The sequence below is a fragment of the Ctenopharyngodon idella genome, chromosome 10 (assembly GCF_019924925.1).
Source record: "Ctenopharyngodon idella isolate HZGC_01 chromosome 10, HZGC01, whole genome shotgun sequence".
NCBI classification, from domain to species: domain Eukaryota; kingdom Metazoa; phylum Chordata; class Actinopteri; order Cypriniformes; family Xenocyprididae; genus Ctenopharyngodon; species Ctenopharyngodon idella.
This window is the reverse complement of record NC_067229.1, coordinates 15,507,005-15,527,067: the sequence shown is the minus strand read 5'-3', so window position 1 is coordinate 15,527,067 and position 20,063 is coordinate 15,507,005. Positions and strand designations below refer to the sequence as shown.

Here is a 20,063-nt window from a genome sequence, read left to right as displayed (position 1 = left end):
CAGTTTTGTTATCTGACGCTTTAAATGCTCAAGCTCGAGTGGATTCTTATTGACTGTCAATGTTTTTGTCGTTCATCTGCTGGAAAAATCATTTTGAAAGTGATTGTGTTGATATCGTATTGTTGTTATCGTATTGTTGTGGTGTGGACTTCCATATTCTCACAGAATTAGAATGATTATTAAAAATTTATAGTTACAGTTTTATTTTTCCTCCTTGGTGTGAACGAGCCTTTAGAAGCCGATATTTGTTTATACTTTTTATGTAAGCTATGTTTCCAAAGTACTAGACAGCTACACATTTTCTACTATGAAAAGTGCGGTCAAATTAGCAATTAAAAAAAAAAAAAATTGCGTGCCAAAAAAGGTCCATTGTCTTGTGTCAATAGTGTAGCGATGTATGAAGCACTGCTCAGACAGAAGTCACTTTCAAACCAAGCCGCTTTCTGTCAACATGGTGAACCTGAACCCGAGCAAAATCTGTGTGGGGAAATTTTATGCCCTCACCCAAAGCTCCTGATCTCACATAATCCTTCTGAAATTACTGGATTTTGCAGGCAAATTTTCGCTGAGCAACAGTAAATGTGACTGCACCTTATTTAAAATTTGTAATTCAAAATATAAAATATCTGGTGCTTGTCCGCTAAAATGCTAAGCTACTCAGAGTGTTTGCCAGGGTGTTGCCATGTGGTTGGTTGAGTGTTTTGGGGATTAAATGTAAACATGGGATTTTTTTCGCCCTGTTTATCATCAACCAGGTGAAAAATCAAAGTCATAACACTAATTATCTGTAATGCAAATATATCAGTATAAACTCCTCTTCGTTTGGTGTAAAAATGTAGAGGCCACATGCCTGGTGGACTCCCTCAGGACAGAGTACACAGAGCACATGTGCCTCTGAAACCTGACACCACGAATTACAGCGTAGAGAGCAAGAGCGAGCCCCTGGTAACATGCCAAAGAGCATTTTTATATGATGCTTATGAACACAATGAAAGCAAAAGAGTGATATTGAGAGAGATTAAAAAGGGTATTGGGTTCACAAATGAACTACTGGTGTGGTCAATTGAACTAATCATCAGGGCTAAAAAAAAAAAAGAATGGGGGGAGGCTGTCTTCATAGAATTAATTCAGCATCTGTCTGAATGTGAGGTTGCCATCGACGACCAGCTTATGCCATCCTCAATTCCTAAACTATTACATGAAAAATGACTAGATGTGTTCCAAATCCTAGTGTGCTGACTGTATAGGCAGCATTTTAGGCACCATATGTGTGATCCTGACAAAAACACTCTTCTAAAAGATAAGATAAATGTGCTACCATCTAAGATACTTTAATTGGCCCAATCTTATGTGGAAATACCAATCCCAGAATGCATTGCAACAAGCTTGGTGGAAAAATCCATTCAATGTGGTGCACTATATAAATATATAATACACTAATATTTCATTTCAATACTGTAATGTATTCAAAAACAAATAGTTCACCCTAATTAAAAATTGCTACGTTGTTAGCTTAGCAACATGTGAACTGCAAACTCTACTCAAATCAATTGCGAATTTTATATCTTGTGTGCTATTTACCTTTGAGTATTATGCTGTTAGCTTAGTAACATGCTATCAACAAACCCAAATCAATTGCGAATAGAGATGCACGATATATCGGCCACAATATTGGTATCGGCAGATATATGTTCATTTTTAATGTTATCGTTGTCGGCCCGATAAGAAAATATATTAAATATATATTAAAGCCGATAAATAATGGATTATTTCCTTCAGCTGAGACACTTCAGCACTGATCACAATGATGGTTTTGAATTGCTTGAAATATGATTGAAATTACTTCAAAAAGGAAAATCCAGTTAAGTGCAACATGTACAGCACAAGTCTTTCATATAGGCTACATAAAATCATAATGAGAACATTATAATTGTGTGCTTGGGACATGGCTTTTAATGGTGAGACTTTTGTTTCTGTAATCAGGCTCTTAAAAATTTGCATTTAGATTTATCAGCCAATATATCGGTTATCGGCTTTCAAATATAAAGAATTATCCGTATCGGCCAAAATTTTCATATCGGTGCATCCCTAATTATGAATCATATCTCCTGTCTGCTAATACTTGAGTATTACGTTGTTAGCTTAGCAACATGCTATCAACAAATTCTACCCAAATCAATTGCGAATCATATCTCCTGTCCGCTATTTATTTATTTCAGTGTTACACTGTTAGCTTAGCAACATGCTAACAGCAAACTCTGAAAATTCTACTTTTAGCAAATTGTATCTCCTGTGTGCTACTTGTATGACAAATTGTTGCTGCCCATGTAGAGCATTCAAAATCAATCACTAACTGACTTAAAAGGAGGCAAACTATGTAGGTAGCAGGGCAGCTCTGGACCTTTTGGAACATGGCAAAAACTTTAACACTGACAATGTTTCCCCAGACAGAAACTTACAGATGTTGCAATAATCTGAGACCTGACCTTCACAACTCTTTGACAGACAGATGGAGAGAAAGGTCAATCTGTCTCTCCAAGGACACTCACAGCACACACACCGAAAGAATTAAATGAGTGCATAAGCTAGTCTGACACATCCAATGCATACTGAAAGGTCGGCTGAAGAGCAAGTAGACTTAGAGGAAATGTTTTTGAGGAAACCCCTGATTCGACACTTCCGAGCTTTGAATGCCTTCATTACAGGAAGAGGAAATAGCTGATCTGGCCGTACAGGAACTAACATGCTTGTTTTGAAGAGAACCCTGGCTGAAACTGATATATAAAAAAAATAATATGTAATGATAACAAAATAAGTCTGAAAAATTGCTGGAAGTAAACAGACATTTTACTCAAAAATGTTTACATTTTCAAAGCTGTCAGTGGGTTTTAGAATTCTAGGATCATTATGACTACAAAATATCAGCGATTAAACTAGTCTACCATTAATTTGACTTAAAAATAATAAAGACCATCAAATTTCACATATAATCGAATTTCTAACCTAAAATAGTCAGTACAGGTTTATCAATTACTTATTCTTAACATTCAGTCCAAATATCTTAAATCACAATGAAAGAATCTAGAACCTTCTACACTACCATTATCCTGATTTTTACCAGTAAATGCATCGTTTTGGGGAAAAAAATGCTTAAAATGTATCAAAACCCACCCTTAAAGCCCAACCTTTCTGATTATTCACAGAGGACATCACAGAGGCCCCTGGGAATTTGGCCCCCATCCTTTGTCCAAGCTCTTTCTCTTTGTGCACGCTGCGGCTGTCCACTTGTCCACCTGACAAATTTAGAAGATCTAAGGCTGTTTTAGAAAAATCTTTCACATCCATCATCGTGATCAAGGCCAGGGAATCATTTGTCGGGATGCGGGGCCCCCAGAAGAATGAATGAATGAATGGATGGATTAAATCCATACATTTTAAAAGTGAAACCAAAGCTGGTATTTATAATGACTATGTTCTATTAAACCCCCGCATGGCTAATTGAGGTTTTGAGCTGGTTTTCAGCTCTATACTCACTTCTCGGTGTTAGCATCTGTCTGTGTGCACAGCGATCGTCTATATGAAGATGCGCATCCTCCGGCGGTTGTTGTATGATCTGTATTATTTTTCCAAATGAGCCTTAGATTGGATTTGCAAAACCCCTTTAACGCCCTCGAGAACCTAAACTGTAACATTTTAAACTCGACAGGCTAATCAGAGTAATTTCAAAAATAATACTAGCAATATTACAGCATATGTTTATGAGAATATCCGTTATTTTCAATAGTCGTGCCGGTTTCTTCCCTCGTCTCCCCTGCTCAGTGTATTTTCACGCGAGTGACGACAAAATCGAAATCCGCCCATTGAAACGCTGCTCGTATTCCATTGGTCGCGTGACATCATTGCGGACGCTGATTGGCTTAGGCATCCGTCAATCAGCATTATGACTCCCATCTCTTTCCTGCGCTTGGTAGAGAGGCTGGCTGTGTGCGTCAAGCATCCTGCGTGCTATGCAGTATACACTCACTGAATACTGTATGTAAAAAATATAGTATGTCTAAAAGTATGTAACAATAAACATCCCGCAAGTCATGACTACAGCTGTAATCTCGAAAACACACACACACACACACACACACACACAAATATTTATAAGTGTGTGACCTGCAAATGTTAGGAGTTTTACCTATTACCTGTTTATAATTGTTGAGAGCCATTCTCACATTTGTGAGACAATATTATGCAAAATTACAGCCGTACTGACAGTTCACAGCGTGATATAGGCTAACCAGTGTATTCAGACCTTCTCAACGGATGACTGGCCTGTCTGCTTTATAAACATAACGTCCAATGCAAACACAGTGAAAGCCTCAGCGAGGTCTCATACTCTAGGTTTAGACGTGAGACGGAGGAATTTGGCGCGACAAAGACGAGTTATTGTTCTAGATATCATCAAAACCAACCTGCAGTTGAATGCTGACGTTAAATCCCCATGAAAGTTTGCTTTGATCCAAAACGTCTGTTTAATGTACATCAATCTACATTTAATTGCTATAATTCACATTTAAACTGATTCCTAAATAAAGTGTGTTTGTTTACACCTTAATTGTGCAAATCTGTCAAAAGTGTATTTATGATCAATAGTTCGTTCTTTTTTCTCACAGCAAAGAAAATAATATGTATAATCATGTAGGCAATAATGGAACATTATTAGCATATGAACATTCCTTCCAGTTTTTACAAAAGCGTGCCAATACCTTAAGCTATTTCGCCACCTTGTGGACAATTTAAAAATTAACAGACTTATTTTTTAACTAAAAAATGTTGTTTATACTGTCAAATGGATATCAGTAAGTGATATATATATATATATATATATATACACACACACGTGTGTGTGTGTGTGTGTATACACACATAATATGAAATATTTAAATAATAAAAATATAAAACTAATATATATATATATATATATATATATATATATATATATATATTTCATTAATTAATACAGTTTATTCACTATAGTTTAAAAAACTGGTAATAAAATATGACAAGATCACAGAGTTAAACTGTGTCAGGGAAAAAAAAAAAAAAAAATCTTAAATATGTCAGATAACACTTAAGCAAAACATGGTCAGGTCAAAGTGTCTGAATAATTTTTGGTCCCAAATTTTTATCAGTTTTACTGTATGAAGAATTTTTGGATATAATATGTCACAGTTTATTTTGCTATCCTCACTTACATAAATGAACTATAGTGTCCTGCACCCAGTAACTTTTGGTTTGAATATATATATATATATATATATATTTTACAACGATTTCTGAAGAATGATGTGACACTGAAGACTGGAGTAATGATGCTGAAAATTCATCTTTGCATCACAGAAATAAATTATATTTTAAAGTATATTAAAATAGAAAGCCATACTTTTAAATTGTAATAATATTTCACAATATTACTGTTTTTTCTGTATTTATTATGAAATAAATGCAACCTTAATGAGCATAAGAGACCTCATTCAAAAACATTAAAAATAGTAATGTTTCCAAACTTTTGACTGGTAGTGTATGTATATATAATTAGAATTGTGTGTGTGTGTGTGTGTGTGTGTATATATATATATATATATATATATATATATATATATATATATATATATATATATATTACAATCCTAATTATTTGCTGTTTTTATTTTTATATTATTACACCACCCTTCATTTTAATGCACAAGACAACTCAATGGATTTTAAAAGTAGTATATTTAAAATGAGGCATGTTTCCTCTCTCCCATTGAGACAAGATCTACATGGCCTTTAACGGAGTGAGATTTCACGTTCATGATTAAACCCAGGAAGGAGAGGCGTCATGGGAAATCCTGCACTGGCGAACCAAAGTAAAGGTTTAATTTTTATTTTTTTGAAGAGCTTATATTTTGCATTTACTGCTAATCCCGACACGTGGATCTTTAATAATACTTAAAAAAATAAAATAAAATCCAAGCGCTAAATAAGTGCCCCTAACCCTATCCCACTTCCATTAAGACAAAAGCTTTTTCTGTGAGCTACAGTGCTGTTCGAAATGCTTCCGCCCACATTCAGGCACCGCCCACACATCTGGGTCACCACAGTGCTCTAACCGCTCACACACACGCAGAGATTCTGTAGGTGCTCAGTGACGTGTCTCCTGAGGAACACCCGTGTTGGGCTTCTTTAGATCTACGCGACTGGTGAACACACAAATTGTGCGTGTATAGAGCGTGGGCGCATTTTTGCATTAACGTATGTGTGTGACATAAACAGAACAGGAAGCTGCTTGGATCAGTTAGATTTATGAGCTGCTTCCAAATTATCAGCCGTTTTTCAGGCCGCCTTTATACATTTTTAAGTTGTTAGCTTGCTTATATAAAGTTTAATGGCAATCATAAATTAAAACGGGTCTATATATAAAAAGTTATATATGTAAATATTAAAGTCACCATGAAATCAAAATGGACAATTCTTATTTTTATGGGATATTGCAGTTTTTATTATAAATTATAAACCGTGGACAACATTATTTTTTTTAAATTAATTTTACATTCAAAACCACAACCATCCAATCAATTCCCAGTGGACGAAATCAAGTCCTGCCCAACATTTTTTCTTGTTCCATACGTCACAATAGGGAAAAGACTATCTGTTTCATGCCACCTTTAAATATGATCTAAATATCTAAATAAAATTAAATACAAATGTATTGATATTTTATACTTTATACATTAGTTTTTTTATAATAGTATTTTATACATTAGTTTGCAAAACCTTTGAACTCTCTTGCAAAAGTATTGAAATAGAGTTTCCTCCCAAAATTTTGTGAGCAAATGCAAATTTTCTCAGGGGAACGCAAACATGAAACCTCTGAGTTATAATGAATCCTTCCATCTCATGTTTTTCCCCCCCATTAATAACATGTTTATTTTATTATTAACATGTATATCTTAAGAACACTTGAAGCAAAGAGGAAAAATTCGTGAACTACGTTGTTCCAGTTTGGTTTTTATTTGTAAAACAATTTCACAAAGACAAGACACAAAAGAGTGAAACACGACAAATGTACACAGAAAAAGACCAGTACGCAACAGACTAGCACAGCTAACTAACAAATCACCCAAGTGTGAAGAAAAAAAAACTTTTTTAAGAAAAAATCACAGTCACAATGTAACAGTTAACGTTTAACGACAGTGAGATATACAATGTTGTATGCTGAGAATCAAAGCCTGTTCACACCAAGGGCGATAACTATAACCATAACAATAAAGATATAGTTCTAAATATAAAAGAATAGCAGAGTCCACACCACAACAATGTCGTTGGAATCACTTTTTAGAATGATTTTTTTCTTCAGCAGATAAACAATAAAAACAATGACAGCCGATCAGAGTCCACCAGGCTTTAAAGAACTCTAGAATTTAAAGTGGCAGATGACAAAACTGCAGCATGCACTTATTAGAAAGATATCACCCACTGGTGTGGATAAAAATTATCGATATATCGTTATCTTTATAGTTATCGTTCTTGGTTTGAATGGGCCGTAAGGCTAGAGTTGCTGGTAGCAAATAAAGAACACACTTTTTTGTAGTACTAACATCTAAAGTGACGCAATCACAAAAACACACAAATCTAATTCTACATATTCAGTATTCTTTTACAAAGTACACGTTAAGTTCATCCTCACTGACAAACCGATACGAACAGATGAATGTCATCATTTAACCTTAAAATTATCAACTAATCTAAGGACTACACAACCGTTTTCTACGAAACTTCAGTTGGAGAGTGCTTCCGTTGAATAACGAATAGATTAAATAAAAATACTTTACGAATAAGACATGCAATCAAATAAACAAACACAGATTATGTACAAAAAGATGCACAGTCACAAATACACTCTTAGACAATTTCCCTGTATACACCGACTGCATGTTTTTTGTTCTAAAATTAGAAATAAAAATAATTCTTAAAAACTAAAAATCTAAATAAAATGATCTCTAGGCATTTACAGTTCTTAAGGCCACACAGTTTCAGTACTAAATCCACTGAGCAAACAAAACGCAGGTTTTATTCAGAGGCTGAAGATGTTATCTGGAGTCCTCTGGTTCTGATTTGATGGTCTTCTTGTCCAGAAGCCTCGGCTCTTTTTGAGACCCGTTTTCTGAAATAAAAAGGCAATCGATTAAAACCAAAGACTTTAGATATACAAAGACAGTACACTCAAATATGAATGGGAGGAAGTGCAATGCGTATTAAGTACCGCCTTCTAAATAAAAAAGCCAATCATCAATTGGTAAAGTCATTGCATCACTGGAGCTGCCGTTACAGTCAGTGATTTGACATGCACGCTTATGACTGCACGTGTAGTAAATGCAGTTTTTTGACATGATTTGAGCATTAAAAAACAAAATTTATGAGACAATTGTTATCAGAATTCACTGGTGATTTCAAATGTGAAATTTAACCGTAAGCTTGGTGAACAGAGAATTTGATGTTTCCCATTCAAAGAGATAGGAGCTGTACTTGCATGACTGAAATAGCTTCCCGAGAGGCGTTTCAAAGATGGCCGCCGAGTCAAATGACGTGTCTTAAAGGGACTTTGTTACAATTAATTTGTTTAATATATATTGGTTAGCTTGCTTGCATTAAGTTAAATGGCAATGAAGAAATGTGTGGAACTGAGATTCAAGATATGTTTGATTATGTGGAGACTCATCAAATGTCAAAGTTCTAGAACGAGGCAATAGTCAAATCAAGCTAAATAATAAATATTTAGCAAAATAATATTTAATACTTACCAAAATACTAAATATTTCTCAACATTAATGGTATCATTTTACAATTAATGTTCGTTAATGCATTAACTAACAATGAGCAATATATTTGCTTCAATGGTCACACTTTAGATCCAGTTCTCACTAATAACTAACTATTAACTACGACTTTTGCCTCAATAAACTAAATTAATTGTTAGTAAGGTAGTTGTTAAGTTTAGGTATTGGGTAGGTTTAAGGATGTAGAATATGGTCATGCAGAATAAGGGATTAATATGTGTTTTATAAGTACTACTAAACAGCCAATATCATAGTAATATGCATGCTAATAAGCAACTAGTTAATAGTGAGAATTGGACCCTAAACTAAAGTGTTACCGCTACAGTATTTATTAACCTTTTTTTTTAATGTTAGTTAATTAAAATACAAATGTTCATTGTTAGTTCATGTTGGCTCAGGTTCATTAACTAATATTAACAGAAACAAGTTTTGATTTTAATAAAGTATTAGTAAATGTTGAAATAACTTAATAGAAGGATTTAATAAATCCTTTAGAAGTATTAGTTCATGAAAAACAAATACAGTTAACTAATGTAAACAAATGGAAACTTATTGTAAAGTGTTACCAAATAAATAATACAAATACTGCAGAAATAACATAATAAATTAGTACTTGGTGGAAAATTTTGCACTATAAAATTATCCCTGAACCCTAAATTCATTTCGATTTTATTTGTTGAATGTATTGGGAAGGGTTAACTTAATATTAAATATATATATATAAAATATATAAATATTTGGTGCATTGTGTGCAAAAGTTAACAAGTAAAAGTGCATTAAAAAACCACCTTGAACCTCATTGTCTCAATTCTCGCAACATAGCAGTTTCAGTATTTTGGAATTTTCAACATATTTCAGCCATTTCCAGTAAACAAACACATATTGTAAGTGCTTACGCCAAAATAAAGGATGGTACTTTTTACTGTTTCAAATCTATATCACTGAATAGACAGTTGAGGGTATTAAACGTATTTTTCAAATATTCAAATCAGTTCAAACGACCAGTGCGATCAGTAAATGACACTGATTGACATCAGGCTCTGCCCACATTGGGGCGGAAGAAAAAACCCAAAACGTCAAAAAGACGAGTAAATCCTCACCCCCTTCTTCCTCACCTACTCGCGGCAGACTAACGCAGCTTGCAGAGGGAGGTAGGAGTTTCAGAGAGAAAGTGCTACCTTCATCGAGGACATTTGCATGCAAGAGATTGCATATATTACAAAAAGTTCTCTGAAGCCCTGCTGATGCGTGCGTTACGTTGACACATCAGGGTTTAATGGAGCGGTGTAGGTGTCAGTGTGCCAGGATGATACTGAGATAAACCTGTGCCAATCCAGGCTACAACATGCATGCAAATACATGGTCCAACAAGACCCATTTTAATTTGTACTCCGTTCTTGAGTTGGTTCTTTGAAGATTACAGCTCTGCCTAGACAGCATTTGAAGGCTGTTCCAAAAGGTAGGCGGCAACGCTACGCTGCCTTCTGAGATACCACGTTTTGGCCAAATTATAAGGCAGAACCACATGTATCCATTGTGAATAGTCTGGCAATCCCAGAATGCAGTGCAACGAGGGTGAAGCTGCACCCGGTGTGTTGCCAGTCGTAGAATTTCTGCTTATTTAGATGACATTATTGAGCTGAATTAGGACATATTAAATGCATAAATAGAAAACGTATTGCACTATATTACTGATTGCATCTGCGTATACATTTTTCTAGATTAGTCATTTAGGAAGTTCTATTTCAGTTTAGATGCTGCTGCTTATGTACACTAAGTTTGGGGTCAGTAAGATTTTTAAAATGTTTTTGAAAGTCAGTGTATTTTATGCTCACCAAGGCTGCATTTATTTGAAGCTGCATTTAGTTTTCTATGTGAATATGTTTTGAAATGTAATTTATTCCTGTGATGCAAAGCTGAATTTTCAGCATCATTACTCCAGTCTTCAATGTCACATGATCCTTCAAAAATCATTCTAATATGCTGATTTGCTGCTCAAGAAACATTAATGTTAAAAACACTTGTGCTGCTTAATATTTTTGTGGAAACCATGATGCTTTTTGTTCAGGATTCTTTGCTGAATAAAAGTATTAATTTCTTTAAAAAAAAAAATCTTACTGACCCAAATTTTGAATTGTAGTGTAGTACACAGCATGACAGCACACTAGGTTTTGGAATAGAACTTAAAAAAGTTATTGATGTTACATTAAAGGTTCTTCAGATTTAGGTTCTTCAAAGAACCTGTAAATAAATGGTTTTCTAAAGAACTAGAGAACAAAAAGTTCTTTGAGCAACTTCAAAAGGTTCTCCTATAACATCAGGTAGAAGAACATTTTTTAGTTCCAATTTGAAGGTTCATTTCTCAAAGTTAGTTAGACTTCACAAGCTCTAACCTTGTGAGCACTAACCTGTGGCTGCCGTCATTCTCTCTTCAGAGTTCTGCTGATTATGATGTCGTTCCTCTGCGTTCTGTTTGTGATGTCGCTTCAGCTCATTGGCCAATTGCCTGCCCAGTGGAACATCACTTAGACGCAAGTTTAGGGGTCTCTCGCCTGTATTTAAGCACAGAAAGGTGCGTATACTCAACCACTGATACAAACAATTGCAACAGTTACAAAGTAACAGTAAGCAAATAAGGAGATACGTACCAGAGAGATGTGAGAGACCGCTGTTGCAGTGCTGAGCGGTGGGAGTGAGGTATTTCAGTGCCGCAGTTGGAATCCGCCAGTCCAGCGATTTCAATCTCTCCTGAACGGCAGCATCACGCAAGAGCTCCACCTGCTTAGCCAGCAGAGAGTCCAGCTGTACCTACACACACAAACACTGAATGTGAACTGAACGGTGAAAAAAATGTTCACAAAAAGATTTCAAAAAAGCAATGTTGTCAAACAACTTAAAAACTAACATTTCAAACAAATATATATTCGAAAGAATGTTTCGAACAAAGTTCAAACAAAAGAAAACCTAAAACATTCAAACAAACATTGTTACCAAACATACTGTAGCTCAAACAACTTTAAAATAAACATTAAAAAACATTTTTTAAAACAACGAAGTTCAAACAAGTTTGATACAAACTTTCAAAGCTCTTTCAAACAATGTTCAAACAAAATTCTGTTGAAATAAGCTTTTAAATAACTTTTCTAGTAAACATTTTCAAACAACGTTAAAACAAATGTAATAACTTTGAAACAAAATATTGTCAAATCAAATCAAATATTGTTTAAAAACAGCTAAATCAACGTTGAAAACAAAATACATTAAAATGAAGTTCAAAACAAGTTCTTTCAAAATTACATTGGAAAAAAAATAAATTTTCAAACAATGTTAAAACAAAGTTCAAACAACATTGAAACAATGTTGAAACTAACTTTAGACAAACATTCAATGACTAAAACAAAAGTTTCAAACAAATAATGCAAACGACAGACACCATGTTTTGTGATACATCAACTTAATGCAGACTCGAACTACCTGTAGACTATGTCTGATTGTCTCGTCTCCTTTAGATTTGGCAATTGTGAGCTGCTCCCTCACCGTCTCCTGGCGCGTATGAAGAACCTGAAGGGCCTCCTGTAGATCGTAGACACCATCCTAAGAGAAAGTGAGAAAAAGTGAAAGAGAGAGGGATGAGCTCATGGGAAACTTTCATTAAAACTAGCTGAGACAGAAGTAAGAGTTTTATATCTCCATGATGGCTTCATTTATTTGCATGTCTGGTGCAAATATGACATTTGCACAAATGAAGAAAGCTGTTAGCACAATCTGAGTCATCACATCTGTAGTCCACAGTGCCAGAGGAGGCAAGTCATGCCGCTTGCAGAGATGAACCATCCAAATAATCATATTTTACAATTTTGTAGCAATTACTTTTTTCCCAAAACCAGTCAAATATGTTTGCACTAAAAATATTCATTATTTTGTTCATTACCATTTTCCCCCTCTCTCTGAGCTTAGAAATAAACTCCACATAATTACGCAAACAGATCAAGAATTTGTTGCATGAATACATACAGCTAAAATATAAGAGTTATAATAAAGCTAAAGTAAATTTAATATTCAATAATATTAACTTTTTGGATCTTGGATGCATAAAATCCAGCAGAAATGTTTGTGTGTGAATTTTTCATAAAATTGTTTTAAAACCACAATTAACCTTAACCTTAAATATGAAAGATATATTAAAGCTAAATAAATTTAGTATGTTTTTTTATTTAAATTTAGTATTAAAATAATATTTTTTTTATATATTTTTATTTGGAAACATGACATCATAAAGAACAATTTTTGTGTAAATGGCTCATAAAGCCATTTTAAAGCCTCAAAATATAAAAGAAATATTAAAGCAAAATAAATATAGTATTTTATTTTTTAATTGAAATTTAGTACTAAAATATCTATAATATATGTGTGTGTGTGAGTGTGTGTGTGTGTATATATATATATATATATATATATAAGTACATATGAGTAAATATACAGTACAATAAAGCTTAAGAAATATAGTTTATATTATATATAAGTATAATTTATATAAGTATAGTTTATATATAATTTTATTTTTAAATTGAAATTTAGTAATAAAATAATATATTTCCTTATTTGGATGTATAGAAGAAGAATTTGTGTAAAATGTTCATAAAACCATTTTAAAGCCATAAATCACATTGACCACAAATATAAGAGTAAATATACAGTACAGTAAATATAGTTTATAGTTTCTATATAATATAAGTATAGTTTATATAAGTATAAGTATAGTTTATATAATTTATATGTTTTTAAATTTAGTAATAAAACAATATTTACTTTTTTGGATATTGGATGCATAGAAGAAGAATTTGTGTAAAATGTTCATAAAACCATTTTAAAGCCATAAATCACATTGACCACAAATATAAGAGTAAATATACAGTACAGTAAATATAGTTTATAGTTTCTATATAATATAAGTATAGTTTATATAAGTATAAGTATAGTTTATATAATTTATATGTTTTTAAATTTAGTAATAAAACAATATTTACTTTTTTGGATATTGGATGCATAGAAGAAGAATTTGTGTAAAATGTTCATAAAACCATTTTAAAGCCATAAATCACATTGACCACAAATATAAGAGTAAATATACAGTGCAGTAAATATAGTTTATAGTTTCTATATAATATAAGTATAGTTTATATAAGTATAAGTATAGTTTATATAATTTATATGTTTTTAAATTTAGTAATAAAACAATATTTACTTTTTTGGATATTGGATGCATAGAAGAAGAATTTGTGTAAAATGTTCATAAAACCATTTTAAAGCCATAAATCACATTGACCACAAATATAAGAGTAAATATACAGTACAGTAAATATAGTTTATAGTTTCTATATAATATAAGTATAGTTTATATAAGTATAAGTATAGTTTATATAATTTATATGTTTTTAAATTTAGTAATAAAACAATATTTACTTTTTTGGATATTGGATGAATAAAAGAAGAATTTGTGTAAAATGTTCATAAAACCATTTTAAAGCCATAAATCACATTGACCACAAATATAAGAGTAAATATACAGTACAGTAAATATAGTTTATAGTTTCTATATAATATAAGTATAGTTTATATAAGTATAAGTATAGCTTATATAATTTATATGTTTTTAAATTTAGTAATAAAACAATATTTACTTTTTTGGATATTGGATGCATAAAAGAAGAATTTGTGTAAAATGTTCATAAAACCATTTTAAAGCCATAAATCACATTGACCACAAATATAAGAGTAAATATACAGTACAGTAAATATAGTTTATAGTTTCTATATAATATAAGTATAGTTTATATAAGTATAAGTATAGCTTATATAATTTATATGTTTTTAAATTTAGTAATAAAACAATATTTACTTTTTTGGATATTGGATGCATAAAAGAAGAATTTGTGTAAAATGTTCATAAAACCATTTTAAACAATAAAACCACTGACATCAAATATACTGTAAGAGGCATAGTGAACCTTAAATTTTTATTTTTACATTTGCTTTTAGTATTAGCATTATATATATATATATATATATATATATATATATATATATTTTTTTTTTTTTTTTACTTCTTGAGTTTTTAGATGCACAAATTTATGAAAAACAATTATTTGGTCCTTTTTGAAGGATTTAATCTTCAAATATAAGATTTTTTTTTCTTAAAAACACTTATGCATAATCAAAATTTCTCTGCCATGGCAACATTACTGTTTATCTCTCACCAGTATTTATGTTGTTATTCAGATCGTCACCTTTGAACGAATTTGCACTTCGTGTCGCCCCTTGACAACCTCCGCATTTTCCTCTGAGGTCATCACGTATGTGTGTGTGTGTGTGTGTGTCCACGTATGACGTTAGACTCAGGCAGAGACAGCCACAGCGATGCGTGGGTAATTCAGTAAGCACCCACAGGATGATGTCAATTATGTGTTTCAGTCCACTGTGTACTTCTCCGCCTGTGCGGATGAATGATTGTGCTTTTGTGTACTAAGCTTCTCTTTATCCAGAGAACCCCACAAAACAACTTCCGTCAAAAACAAGCTTTTAAAAGCGAGCTAAAATTAATCGCATAGAGTTTTAATTTGACGTCTCGAGAGTTTTGTTTGCAACCGTTTTGTTGACTTAGAGGCCTCACAGAGATACGAAAACAACGATATCATTTACTTTTAGATGTTCACCCAGAGGCACAGACCGTCGCTCATGGGAAAAAGCTGTGAACGCGACATTTCGGAGTGAATCATGACAGTAATTACTCTCCTGAGATTATTAACGGAGAGAGTGCACACACAAACACAGCACTAAATTCAGACACAATGGGAAGGCGGCAGGCAATAAATATCATGACAAGAATGCAAAACTAATAAAGAAGTCCTGAGAAACCACCTGGAGCTCGAAATGATTACAAAGCTGAGACGTCTCATGCAAATAAAGCAATTTGTCGCAGTGGGGTTTATGAAAATGAACTGAATCTACAGAACTTGTTTAAACTTACCTCAGATTTGATTCTCTTGGGAGATGGTTCATCATCATCACCGCAGTGGGACCTAAAATAAAGATTTATTTTCAGTTTCCCACTTATTTTTAAACACCACAAACAGTCACTGCGGTAACACAATTTTACTGAATAACAAACTAGTGAAAATACTAAAAAGATGGTGCTTATATGAATCATCGAAGACCATGAAAAGATAAGAGTCTAAAAAAATGGTCAAAATCACATAGGTTTTGTGACGTTACTGAAAGTACGTTGGCAAATGCTAATGTACTCTAAACAGTTGACTCAAAAAACATTTAAAATTTCTTACAGGACAAGGTCACAAGGTTGTATGCAAATTTTTGTCCAATAATATGTCCCTCCCGCAATATTCCCAGCTACTATATAACCAAAAGCAAGCCCTTCGATAATGTCAACAAAGGGAAGCTATTTTAACAACTGTTTTTCTATAGAATCAAATGAAGAATTGGAGAAATTGCGCATTACCTGTTGCTCCTGCGGGTGTATTTGTAGGTAACTTCACGTGAAATCTGCCTGGCCAGCGTGAAAAGCTCGTCTCTTCGGGTGAGCAGCGATAGATCTTTCATGCACAGCTGAGCGGACGCTTCATTCACCGTTAGCTACACAATAAATGAAACAACAATGAAAATGAAACTTACGGAACAACATGTTCTGTTAATCAGCACAATTATCGTCCGAGATGTGCAGGAATCCCGATATTTTAGCATTCACCCCAATCAGAAGAATCAAACCAACCTCGTGCATCGTAAGTTGCCGGCCGTCCCGCCTCTTGGAATCGAACCGTCCATAGATGGCGCTGTATTTCCGAATCTCCGCCTCCTTCTGCGGATCGTCTTCGTTCATCTCGCAGATGTGGCCGATCATCTTACTGAACTTCTTATTGGCGCGGACGTGTTCTTTGACTTCTGTGGGGTTGCTCTTGGGCAATGTTTGGGCTAGTCGCTCTACGCACTCCATCACGCACTGGATGGCGACAGAATCGAGAGTTTCGAGAGCGTCATGTGGAGAACACGGGGAACAGGCTCCAGAAGGAGACAGGCTGTGTTCACTTTCGCTTCCCCAGAAGCGACTCTCGCTAGCCCCTTGCAGTGGGGAGCAGCCTGGCGTCCCGTCCCTGCTGAGATCCAGCCTTCCAGGACTGGGGCTTGTGGGTAATAACGCCCTGGGAACCGCGAGCTGGTTCTGTTGCCCGTTGCTGTGGATGCCTGGGGAACTTTCAGGTAGCTTGTACACTGGTATACTGCAAACGGGAAGAGATGTCAGCGGTTGGTTGAAGAGGGAAGGGTTGGTGACCCAATCCCGTAGAGCCTTCTGGAGCCTCCGAACGTGGAGGGGTTTAGTCGCCATTCCGACAAGGGCCATGATCTCGAGGAACTCTTCCTCGCCAGCCTCGCAGAGCTGCTGCACATCGTCACCGCCTTGCTGGATGAAGGCTTCGTAGTAGCAGAGCAAGTTTGCCTTCTGCAGGATCCGGTACAGTTGAAGCTCGCCCAAGGAACGAGGCAGGAGCACTGACATGGCTACACATGCAAACACACAGAGCAAAACATAGCATTGTCATTCCAAGCTTCTTATCGACAACATTTCAAGTCAACATGAAGCAAGGTTCGCAACCCATTTTAATTTTGTAATGTCATTTTTTTCACAGGAAAGGTCTGTGAACTCACAGTATGACTGTCACAATTTGTCTACAGTGGCAATGTAGTTTTAAGTCATTCATGAAGCTGACAACAGAAGCATTTACCCATTGCCCATTACCCACACAGCCTTGTTTTCATCCACATACTGTAAAATTCTCTATGGCACCTGCCCTGACTAAGGTCTGTAGCCTACATAATATCCAGTTGGATGGTCACATAATGTTTATTCACACAAGTTGCAAACTTACAATGCATTTGAAGCTCAATTTTTATCTGGAAATCCTGCATCTGCAGAGAGCTGGAACTCAATGCAACCTCTGTCTTACTTTCAATCAGAAATTAATTATTTCAAATGGAAATTAATGAACGGTGTATCTTCTGTTGTTTGTATTAAGCTGTGAAAAGATGGCTTATTGTTGCATTTTAACGTTGAAAAACTTATACACTTTTCCTTTAAGTAGTTATTTAGCAGATGTTTTCAAGCAAAGTGACTTAATCTACGCTTATTACAGGTACAATCCTCTTGACACAGCCTGAATTTGAGTACCTTGCTCAAGTGCACATAGGTAAAATCCCATAAAGGTTCAAATTTAGTTATAATAACATCACATTAAAAATGAAGTTGCAAGTAGGCTGTGTCATATATAAGTTCATACTGTTGCAAACACAACTGTGCATTACAATATTCTTCACACAAGCATGTACAGGTTCCTGCAAACTCACCTGAGAAGATCTCAAACTATTGCTTGACATGCACTTGGGAATCTCTAAGAGATCAATGCATGTAAATAACTCGGATATTGAGTCTATATACCCAACTAGCTCAAATCAACATTCTTTGACTGTCTACCCTCCCCATCTGAATGTTTATGTATGAAATGTTTATATTAGTCCTCATGTTTACGTACCTCTCTTTCGCAGCTGGTGCGCGCGACTGCTCCCGGTGCTCGCCGCTGTCTCGAGGCAGCGCTCCGCCTCTCGCGCAGGAGAGAAAGTGCGTTGAAGGCTCATCGGTGCTGTCTCCCTCTCGCGCTGTCTCTCTCTCTCTTGCTTGTGCGGGGATATTCCGATGTAAGCTGCATTGCTCTCTCACTCCCACGCCGTCTTGACGCAAATCCTCGCGTGGGCGGCGCTGCGCTGCGCTGCGCGCGTGGGTCGGAATACCGAGAGAGAGAGAAGACCTGAACGGTCACACACACTGTAAAATACACACATTCATGATGACATATTGAGGAATATTAATCGGTAATAGTGTTTTTTTTCGACACGAACCCACACAGCCTTCAGTACACCATATGAAGGTTTTTTTTTTTGTGGTGTCCATGTTCGTACATGTAAATAAGGGAAACCAGGCAGGCAAATTGTTGCACTTTTTATCACAGTAAATGTTTAACATGATATGGGTTACTTTTGAAAGTCAGTATCGGCGTGAATAGATGCTTTAAAGTTTGAAAAATAAGCTGAAATAAAAATGTGATTGAAAATAGGCTACTAGAAAAGGGAACGATTAATCGATTAATTAACGATTAATTTAGGCAAATAGCGATTTAAATTTTGACATTTAAACTCCTAAGCAGCAACAACACAAAATATTTACATTTTAAGTAAGGTAAAAGTCAATGTCAGTGTAAATGCATGCTTTAAAGTTTTGGCCGCAAAAATAAACTATAATAAAAAATGTGATTGAATGTATGTGAAGAGTGGACGATTTTCAGTGAATAGTGGTTGGCGTATAAATTTTGACATTTAAACTTGCAGATAGCACCAACAAAATATTTACTTTTTAAGTACTTTATTCACTGTAATGACTGCTCATGTAATGACATTATTATGTCATGTAATGTGTTACTTTTATCATTTTTGTTTTCATAAACGCATGCTGTAATATGTCAAAAGCCTTGCAAGACTTTTTGCAACTTAATGCGGTGGGCTTTCTGCATTTATCCACTGTGTGACAATTGTTCTTGTCCACAGACAGTAAACCCCACAGGAAATTCACTCACGCTCTCTTGGGTGCAAAATCCCCCGAAACCCACCCAAGGGTACTTGTGCATAAATGTAAAATTGTCTGAATGTTTTTTTCTTTCTTTCTTGCATCTCAGTAAAATTACAGCTTTAAATAAACACCTAACATAACACCACAGCAGAATTTACCTATAAAGTTAAATAATGCTTTTCACACACACACACACACACACACACACACACACACACACACACACACACACACACACAGACACACACACAGAAACAGCATATTAAAATGAAATGTTCATGTATCTAAAAGGCTGGATCTTTAGATAAAGGGGCGCATCAGCAACCTCCCATCTGCCATAGCATCTTGAGCTATTTTAGGAAGGAGGTTGGGCACAGTGAACAGCCCCTGGGAGGAAGTGCGTGGTTGTTGCTGTCATCCCCCAGTTTTGTGTTAGTCTATTCCTCAAAACAAAAGCTTTTCCAAGTCTTTTCCCATCTTATGTGACAAAAATGACAAGCGACAGC

The 20,063-nt window shown here is 34.8% G+C and overlaps 2 protein-coding genes across 6 annotated transcripts in view; both read right to left on the bottom strand.

Annotated features, from left to right (window-relative positions):
* glsa (glutaminase a) overlaps window positions 1-3,845 on the bottom strand; it is a 29,195-nt gene extending 25,350 nt beyond the window's left edge. For 4 of the 5 annotated variants that reach the window (XM_051907648.1, XM_051907649.1, XM_051907650.1 and 1 more), the window contains exon 1: window positions 3,535-3,845. In XM_051907648.1, coding sequence (XP_051763608.1) covers window positions 3,535-3,692 — 158 coding nt within the window. In that variant the 5' untranslated portion in view covers window positions 3,693-3,845. Of the gene's footprint in view, window positions 1-3,171; window positions 3,294-3,534 lie in introns of all 5 variants that reach the window. The other variant, XM_051907652.1, reaches the window with a different exon arrangement.
* A 3,176-nt stretch (window positions 3,846-7,021) lies between these two features.
* nab1a (NGFI-A binding protein 1a (EGR1 binding protein 1)) lies at window positions 7,022-18,643 on the bottom strand. Its single transcript, XM_051910934.1, has 8 exons — window positions 18,470-18,643; window positions 16,657-17,441; window positions 16,387-16,520; window positions 15,898-15,949; window positions 12,345-12,464; window positions 11,519-11,678; window positions 11,279-11,422; window positions 7,022-8,197 (listed from the first exon to the last, which is right to left on the bottom strand). The coding sequence occupies exons 1-8, from the start codon at window positions 18,570-18,572 to the stop codon at window positions 8,124-8,126; spliced, it is 1,572 nt and encodes a 523-aa protein (XP_051766894.1). The 5' UTR covers window positions 18,573-18,643; the 3' UTR covers window positions 7,022-8,123.
* Window positions 18,644-20,063: the final 1,420 nt, after the last annotated feature.

Excerpts from the sequence above, each read along its gene's own strand:
- nab1a (XM_051910934.1), bottom strand. The coding sequence starts at position 18,572 with ATGAGCCTTCAACGCACTTTCTCTCCTGCGCGAGAGGCGGAGCGCTGC. Across the intron at positions 15,950-16,386 it reads TACACCCGCAGGAGCAACAG|GTCCCACTGCGGTGATGATG; the intron begins GTAATGCGCAAT and ends TCTTTATTTTAG. Across the intron at positions 8,198-11,278 it reads GAGAATGACGGCAGCCACAG|AAAACGGGTCTCAAAAAGAG; the intron begins GTTAGTGCTCAC and ends TTTTTATTTCAG.